This window comes from Cibotium barometz, chromosome 59 (assembly GCF_041138505.1).
Source record: "Cibotium barometz isolate CiBa-2024 chromosome 59, ASM4113850v1, whole genome shotgun sequence".
NCBI classification, from domain to species: Eukaryota; Viridiplantae; Streptophyta; class Polypodiopsida; order Cyatheales; family Cibotiaceae; genus Cibotium; species Cibotium barometz.
The window spans coordinates 16,226,483-16,236,323 of record NC_141104.1 but is presented as its reverse complement, the minus strand read 5'-3'; the positions used below and the strand labels follow the sequence as shown (position 1 = coordinate 16,236,323).

At 39.8% G+C, this 9,841-nt stretch overlaps 1 protein-coding gene across 1 annotated transcript; it reads right to left on the bottom strand.

Annotated features, from left to right (window-relative positions):
* Window positions 1-342: 342 nt before the first annotated feature.
* On the bottom strand, window positions 343-1,773 carry LOC147605534 (aspartyl protease family protein 2-like). Its single transcript, XM_086793618.1, has one exon. The coding sequence runs from the start codon at window positions 1,771-1,773 to the stop codon at window positions 343-345; it is 1,431 nt and encodes a 476-aa protein (XP_086649744.1).
* Window positions 1,774-9,841: the final 8,068 nt, after the last annotated feature.

Here is a 9,841-nt window from a genome sequence, read left to right as displayed (position 1 = left end):
GAAACGCCATTCCCTTTTGGTTCTTGTTGTTAATAAACCACATTCTTTCATGTTTCAAAAGCCAAACTTGCATTGAAATAACTGACATGGTAGTGAGAGGAGAAGCATGAATAGATTTCAACTCTCTTTTTAATTTTAGAAAAATGTTAGATCACTAAATTATACGTCCATTCACACATCATGGTCCATTCACATCAGCTTTATATAAGATCTTTTCGTTTGATTTTGAGAATGAGCTGAACCATAGAAATGACATTTTTGATTTAAAGGGGAAATACATTGCAGGAAACGTGAAAAGATGTCTCCAAAATGAAAGATCACTTATAGGTCCATGAGTATTAATTAGCATTGATCGGCCATGAAGCCGAGCTTGGAGGCCCGAGTGTTGAATGAGAGGCGGAAGCCTTGCTGCTGGATGTTGCCGAGAATGGAGAAGGGTTGGTCTTGAGAATTGGGAGCAAACGCAAGGCACACTTTCTTGGAGGTTCCCGACCGGTCGATGGACGCAAGGACATTCGAGGGAGGCAAGTGAAGGTCGGCACCCTCGCCTTCAAAGTGGAGGACGACACTCGGTACACTGCTTGGGAGGTGAGCTGAAGGGTGGTCGACGTCAAAGCAAGTGTCGAAGATGGCAAACGCATCGGCGGGGCGAAGGCCGGCGGTAGTGGCTGCAGCGGCCTTGCGGAATGCAGAGCGAAAAAGTGCGTAAGCTGTGGAAGGGAGGCGCGTGACAGAGGTGCCAGAGTCAACTATGACGCCTCCGTTGCCTGTTTGGTCGTCAAGTTGAAACAAGGAAGTAGGGATGGGAAGGCGAGCCCCTGCGACGCTGATACCGGTGAGGGAGACGTAGTAGAAGCTCTGGAAGCCCGGGTTAGCGTTGCGGAGGAGCGGGGTGTACAGAATCTTGGCGTCTTTTGGAGCGGGTGGCGTGGGGCCGCCGAAGGTGAGTGTGGAGGTTGTGGAGGCGAACATCGGAGGGAGGCAGTAGGAGAAGGTGCTCTGGCCGAGGCCCACACGGGCGTGCAGCTGAGATGGGAAGGACAGCTGGCCGGAGCCCAAGCCTAGCAATCCAGCGGACCCTACGAAGTCCCCCTCGTTACGGTGGCCGCAGCCGAAGACCATGTTGGGAAGGCTGCCGCCGTCACCTAATCGACCGAGGGTGACGGTGTCGGTGACCAGGTTGCCGAAGGTGGAGGAGCCGTCGCCATACGTCACCTCGTATTCGCAGTCCGTGTTGCCAGTTAGGCCACAGCGGTTGCCGTTGCATAGTGGCGAGTGGCACGAGACGTTGCGTAAGGTGGACGAGGTGGCTGGGTCGAAGACGGGCTGGTCGATCTGCGAGTAGCATGACTCGCAAGGTGCGCATTGGATCCAGGAGAGGTCGCTGCCCGTGTCGATGACCATGTAGAAGTCCCTGCGAGTACTTGGGTTTCCGCCCACGCCCAACCTGGCGAAGTATTCTCCACTGCCGGCGAGCTTATACCCAGACACAATGGGCGCCGCACCAGTCCCAGCAGCCGTCACTCGTGTCACATCCCTGGCCAGCCTTTCTAGCCAAACATCCGGCTCTGTGGCGCTGTCTCTCCTGAACGGGGAGGCTGGAGAGTCTCTGTGCAAAATGTGCGCTGTGTGTACGACGCCAGCGTGATGATGATGACGGCGGCGAGTGGCGGAGACCGGCTGCGCTGCTAAAAACGCAGACGCCAATACTGCAACCAGTAGGGCGAGCAGACGCACGCAGGCTGATGTGGGCGTTCTATGTTTACTAGCCATTTGTTCTTTAGATCGAATGGATCAACGTACGTCTGGGCCACCCCTTTAATAGGCTGGAAAGGCGGTCTGTCGGCCGACGGCCAAGAATTTTGACATCATTTACATTCAATTTCGAAATAGTGAGAGCCTTAGTTGACTTACTACCCTTCTTAATCCCTTTTTCCTATTCTTAGTCCTATCTTTTTTATGCATTTTTGTTGCCAACTCTAGTTCGTCTTAGTTGTTTCTTAATCCCTTTTTGCTATTCCCATTCGGTTTTTTTCTTCTCAACTCTAGTTGACTTACTACCCTTCTTAATCCCTTTTCCCTACTCCTAGTCCTTTTTTTGTTAATACATTTTGTTGTCAGCCCAGTGGTTTCTTGCTATTGACCCTTTGGTGACCCTTAATATCCGAGAAGCTTTCGTTGATCCATTCGAGAACCACCTTCAAGATGTGGTATAATGCATGCACAATACAGGCTTTCAATTGAGAGGCACACGTTGGTCATCATTTTGCAAATAGGGAAGTATACTTACAAGGCTGTATGCATGCCATGAGTCTATAACCTTTTAAGTTACCATTCCTTGGTCGTCATTTTGCAAATAGGGTAGTACACTCACAAGGCCATATGCATGCTATGACTCTATAACCTTTTAAGTTAGTACGATTCTTCATAAGAAATATCTATGCTTTAACAATCAATGATCAATTGTTGTTGTGACCATTGTTCCTACTATCTTTGAATGAGTCTAATACAAAGTTGTCTATAGGGCTATGTTTTGTGCGGCTCGCCTTTCGACACTCTTTGCGCCTCACGCATAACCAATGTTGCTTCAATAGTGCAATGTACCCCTTGCTCCTTCTCAAGCGGGTTAACTACTGCTGAGAATTTAGAGTTATAGCTCCACGAAGAACCAGTTTGCCAAGGGAGAAGCCATGTGGGTGCATGTGGGTTAACTACTGCTGAGAATTTAGAGTTATAGCTCCACGAAGAACCAGTTTGCCAAGGGAGAAGCCATGTGGGTGCATGTGGGTGTACTATAACAAAACTTGTTGGTTTAGGTGCTTATAACATGCCCTTTAACACAAAGGAAGAATGAGACACACAAATCATAAGATCTTTTTCTCCCAGAAAAGCCCAAAGGAAACTATGAAATTGGCCCATTTACCACACACAAATAGTGACAAATAACGCGAAAGTAGAGAACCCATGGGTTAGCAAAGGAAACTTTGAAATTGGCCCATTCACCACACACAAATAGTGATTAAATAACGCGGAAGTAGAGAACCCATGGGTTGGCATGTGCATATAGGAAGATAATACATTATTCAAAAGAATACTTCTTTCATCATCCCATCAAAACTCTCCATAAGAGATAATAGATAAGCGGGGAGTTCCATGATTCTTAACTCTTTGTGACTCTGATATGCTAGATATCTACATGTAGTATAGTCTTTACTGGCTATTTACAGTGTATATCGATGATAAGTGTGATGACAAGGAAGAGGTCAACTAGATAAGGAGTTCCCTAGTTAGCACAATAATTTAATAAAAAACATACAGCTGGGCTATGTTAGAAATACTTCTGTACATATGCCTATCCATGTAGGCAATGCCACATGGGCACCAAACATTGTAAAGGTGTAGGTTAGACCCATTCCACACCTTTGTCAAATTTAATCTCCATCTAACTTTGTTTGTATAGTTCACACCACCCCCGTGTTTGGAGTAATCTGTACACTTAAGATGCTTGCAAGGACCCAAGTGGCATTTGATGGGCGGCACATCAAACCTTGCAAAAGGGTGTGGAATGGGATACATCACACACCCCTGCAAGGTTTAGTCCCTTAATACCATATTAGGTAATATTGGAAAAATCTTGCATTTTGGGAATTTCAAAATTAAGAGGTTTCATAAAATTTGAGAATTTCCTGCTTAATGTGGGAGAATATACATAGATATAGAGATCCATATTTGTAAGTTGATTGATGGATCATGTAAGAAGGTGGTGTTGAAAAAAACCACAGCAAAAGGAAGTGGTGTTTATCTGTTGCATAGACCAGCATCAATTAGATGCAAAATTGAAAAATGTAAAACGGCCAAATATCAACACTATCAAGATAAAACCATATCATGTAACATATCTATGGAAAACTCTTGATGCGTAGATCACGGATCTGTAATCTCCGCTCAAATCGGAGCTTGTATGCAGAAGTTATGGACGTCCAAAAATTGTAAAATTGCCCCCCCCTTTTTGGGGGAAAAAGTGCACCCTTTGACCACTCTTATACCTCTCTTAAAAACCCAACATTTCAGTCCACATGGAAACCCCCCATTTGGCTATTCCTTGATCACCTTGATTAGGCTAGGGCAAATTAAAGGGCCCAAGAAGACCCCATTCACTTCCTAATGCACACACACACACACTTTGCCAAATCACCAAATAATGAACAATTACCTTGGATACTCTTAATATGTAATAGATAACTTGTCTTCTTTTCACACAACTAGGTAAAACTAGGATCAAATGTGTATGTATTAAATAGGTGTATGTGCACAACTCCATCTTCTTTAGACACAACTAGGTACAACAAAGGTGTACATGCTAAAGGGTAATCTACACATTTTTTTGTGTAGATGACAAATGACCTCATAAAAAACTTGACATGGTATTAAGATTATCAACATTAAATACCATATTGGTAAGTTTAGGATTTTAAAAACATAAGCCATAACACTATAAACCACACAAACTCATGTGTCTCCCCATGAAATAAATATTGACAAATGTGAAGGTTTAAATAAATTAATTAAAGTTTATCCATTAAAAATAGATCTAAAATACCATATTAATACAATTGCAAATAGGTGGTTTCTAGAATCCAAAAGAGAGAATAAACTCATGCATGTCCACCCCACCTCCATGATGGATACTGCAGCCTTTGCTTCCTTATTTAATTGTTGTAGGTTCCACCACACCACTCTTGAAGGGTAAAACCATAATCTCTCTCTCTCTCTCTCTCTCTCCCTCTCTCTCTCTCTCTCTCTCTCTCTCTCTCTCTCTAGCTTGGCATGTACATAATTAACATTATTTGATTTTTCTTCTCTTTTTCTAATACAAAATAGCATACATAATTTCAAAAAGAAGCTCTTCCAAAATTAGAAAAAGTTACTCTTTTCTTTGCATGCATGAATGAGTCGTGTTCTAATACACACACAAGCATTCTCATCTAAATATGGGTTCCCAATGAGCTTTTCTTAACATGAAAAATGATGTCCATTTCTTTTGATCGCCCCCTCACCTCCCCACCCCCACCCTCACCCCCGAGAAATCTCTGAAATTTTTGAACACTATGTTTCTTCCCCTTAATATGAACTTCAATTTTTCTTTTGTAGCCATTCTAGAAGAACCCCGTCCTCCCTTGCAAAATCCCGTTTTAAGCAAATGGTACATACCTGCGGGGGGTTCACTATATGTAAACTCTCTATATCACATGCGTTAAAGGCCTAAATAAAAAACCCCTTATCTATAAATTTTTTATAAATAAAACACACCCTTTTTTTATTCAATCTGTAAATACCCCCTTTAAATGGTACCCTTATGTATGTAAAAAATGTGTAAAAAGGGGAATAAAAAAACCCCTTTTGTTGAACCCACGTGCTATGCATACATATTTATAAGTGACGCCCCATACCCTGGCACCCGTGGCCATCTTCGGGCATTAGAAAATGCCAAACTCAAATGCATCCCCATATAGGAAATTATATCATGCTAAAGTTTATAGCCACAGTAGACTACCGATAGTAAATTAAAACATCATTGCATACTAACATCTATGTGCCAAACTAGACCCATTAGATGTAAAAAATGCTTTATAAAATGACTACTATTGATGTCTTGAAATTTCTTTATTAACTCTAAACAAATCCATACGACTACCTCAACATCCCCACTTCATGAAATAATGAAACAAACATTCCAAAAGTAACAAAATAACACGTATCGGTACATTACATTTCTAAAAGTGTCAATGGGGGATAGTAAACTTTTCTTTTTTCTTTTTAAATCCATAAAGAGCCTCATCCATGTTCTCATTATGTTGCAATTTCACTAAAATTTGAAAATGTTACAATCAAATAGCCTCATCTTTTCCAAATCATCAAATAATGAAGAATTACCTTGGACACTCTTAAGATGATATTACACAATTCCATCTTCTTTGCACACAACTAATGTACTAAATAGGTGACCCACTAATTGGATTCAAGTATCCTCCACTTTGCCAAATCACCAAATATGAACAATTACCTTGGATACTCTTAATATGGTAATAGATAACTCGTCTCCTTTTCACACAACTAGGTATCAAAGGTGTATGTATTATATGGGTGTATGTACACAACTCCATCTTCTTTAGACACAACTAGGTACAACAAAGGTTTACATACTAAAGGGTAATCCACACAAGTGTTTTGTGTAGATGACAAATGACCTCATAAAAAACTTTACATGGTATTAACATTATCAACATTGGATACCATATTGGTAAGTTTAGGATTTTAAAAACATAAGCCATAACACTATAAATCACGATCTAAAATACCATATTACTACAATTGCACATTATATTGACTCAAGAGAACAATTGTTGTTCCAAATATTATATTCATTCTTTTGACTGCATTTGAAGGAGCCTAATATGGTTATGTCTTGTGTAGCTATTATTATGACCAAAATTGAAGGAGACTAATATAGAATTGTCTATATGGCTATGTCTTGTGTAGCCAATATATCTGGGCACTCTTTGAACCTAAGAAAGTCTTTTTATGGCATAACCAATGCTATTGCTTTGATAGTGCAATCTAGTCTTTGTGCCTATGCAAGTGGTTACACTTCCAAAGTGCTTTTTAAGAAGATGAAAAAATAAATAATACAAGTGGAGGGAGGGTCAAGCGATTCTCTTGGACAAAAATAAAGACTACAAGTGGTGGGACTCAGTCAAGCCACACTCTTCGGCTCATATACTCAACGTGTTGCATCATGATAGGCTTAGCCCCATAGACAAAGTGTTGAATAGAAGCTCAATGTTAAAAAAAAACATTATGCTGCGATGCCACATACACATGCACACAAACTCTCTCTTTCTCTTTCTCTCTCTCACATAGGGATTTCATTATGCTATGCTATGATGATGTTTGATGAAAATGTGTGAAGGAAGGTCTTATATAAGATTATCAAGTACACAAAAATAATGTGATGTTTGAAAAAAATGTTGAAGGAAGGTCTTATATAAGCTTATCAGGTATACAAAAATAAAAAACTGTGTATATAACATGATGTTTGATAAAAATGTATGTATGGCATAAAAAAGGAAGCCATATACAATATGTATGATATAGAAATTGATTCATGAAAAAAAGGGTACCATATACAAGAGGCATTCAAAAAGGTGAGCGACCAAAACCGAGGAAGGCCCAAAATGCGAGCAAAAAAAACTGAGTGAGAACCCCTACACCAATTCATTTTACCCATATACTCAATTTATGCAACACATGAAATGCCTTTCTTTCAACTTTAATTTAACTCACACGTAGATCGTATTATCCAGACACTTACAAAAAACTAAAAGTTTGTCCAACCATTTATATGACTAGCTAGAGATACAAAAAAGCTTTATACACACATGTCTACTTCAAGATATATATGCTCATGACTTTGAGCATTCATCATCCACATAGATGCATTGTCTCCCCTTCCTTTCCCTTATAGTAGCATCAAATCTCTTGCTATGAGCCATTTTATCTGCCATATCTTTAGCACGGAAGAACGCTACAAGAAATGGGGACAATGGGAAGATGGGAAAATGAGTTACTTCAATCAACATTTCACATGACAAAGAATGCAACAAACCATTATAACTTGCAAAATGACATCTAAACTACAATTCATCTACTAGTATATATTTGATACAACACAATGAAAAAAACATGACTATATAACCAAAGCCACCATGTCCATAAAATAAAACTGAAAAAGGTTGAGTATCAAATGAATAGAGTGTCGTCAATGTTTGTGGAGGCTCACTAGTCATCGTGTGGGTTGTCAAAAACCAACACTTTATAATCATCACCACCTGTGACCTCCCTCACTTCCTCCACACGTGCCTTCTTGGCACTAGCTACTCGCACAAGAGACTAAACCATGGCATCAAGTATGGTGTCATCATCATTAAAAGATAAGCATGGGCGAGATTAAAGAAAGCAGGATTTGTGTTAGAGGGAGATGAAGAACTTGTTGCAAGTGCCGGATTCGATTATGCTATGCTGCCACCAAGCCATGAAAGACCAGCATCCATGGATGGAAAGCTTGTGAAGTGGAGAAGCAAATTGAACAAGAAATTCATTGAAAGAATGAATAGAGCAAAGAAAATGGTGGTGGAGGTGGTATGAGAGAGTGTTGTTGTGGCTAGGCAAACCCATATGTTTTTCTTGAAGATAGAAGGCTCTACTTTGCGAGGATTGACTGAGTTCCCTCGATGTTCTTGTGAGGACTTCATAGAGTGGGATGCAAGTAAATTGGCTTACATGCCATGTAAACACCTGCACTATGTGTTCATTAACGTCTTGGGACTTGATGGAGTGGTACATAATTTCATCCACCAGGCAGCTCTATCGAAGTTGGAGTTATCACAGGCATTACTTCCAAGAAATGGATAGTGTCATATATGTGACTTGCAAAATACTACCTTACATACTATGCTTCAGTAGCTTTACCATACCCATTTTTTTTTGTGTTTAGATAGCTGAAGTGTTTTTAATATATTGAAAAATAGTTTCCTTGCGTGGTTTAGCTAGATCGGTCTTCCTAGGATGTTCAGTATTGGTTTTTCCTTTCCCTATCAAGAATGTATTATGGGTTGTCATGTTCTTGATTGTCATCTTGAAAATTTAAGTACACAATACTCATAGCACAATCTTCGAATTAACAAGTTATTTTTAACATTTTTTTATAATTTGCATTTCAATTTCCAACGGTTGCAGCAGCTTGCGGTTTGTGGGCATGATCTCTTCATTATTGCTACTAGCGATGGGGCTGCGAGACGAGCGAATTGTGCTGCTTGGTTTGTGTTGATCGTGTTCTTAATGTTGGTCAGAATGGAAGGCATTCTACACGCGTAGGCGTTCATCAATGCAAGTACTCAAATGACATTTTTAATATGTTTCTCTCAAATGTGAATCCAAAGGAATTTTTGTCACGAGAAATAAAAAATATCTATGGTTTTCTTTTTGTCGTCCTCTTTTGAAATCGAGAGCTATAATTTTTTTCGAATAGGAGAGTGAATAGAGTGAATATATATATATATATATATATATATATATATCGTGACCATTCATGTATAGCTATTGCAAAGCATGCATGATACTATTTAAAAAGTCATGTGCACTTACAGTATCATCATTTATAAGGAAACGTGACCATGGTTAAGAAATCATGTTGAGCTACAAGGCTCAGTTGTACAATGGTGGCTTGAGATCGAGGCATGAATCGTGCTAACATGGTCTAAGTATGGATACTATGTGGGCTTATTATGGATTAATAAGGTAAATTTAGTATGCATACTATAGCTTTATCCATACACTTGATGGCATGACTGATGACCGTGGTATCGTCACATGTTCGTTAAGTGACAGGTGTTGATATGAAGGGGGTATCGAGGGAGGATAGGCTAGACTTGACTTGACTGAAACGCCATTCCCTTTTGGTTCTTGTTGTTAATAAACCACATTCTTTCATGTTTCAAAAGCCAAACTTGCATTGAAATAACTGACATGGTAGTGAGAGGAGAAGCATGAATAGATTTCAACTCTCTTTTTAATTTTAGAAAAATGTTAGATCACTAAATTATACGTCCATTCACACATCATGGTCCATTCACATCAGCTTTATATAAGATCTTTTCGTTTGATTTTGAGAATGAGCTGAACCATAGAAATGACATTTTTGATTTAAAGGGGAAATACATTGCAGGAAACGTGAAAAGATGTCTCCAAAATGAAAGATCACTTATAGATCCATGAGTATTAA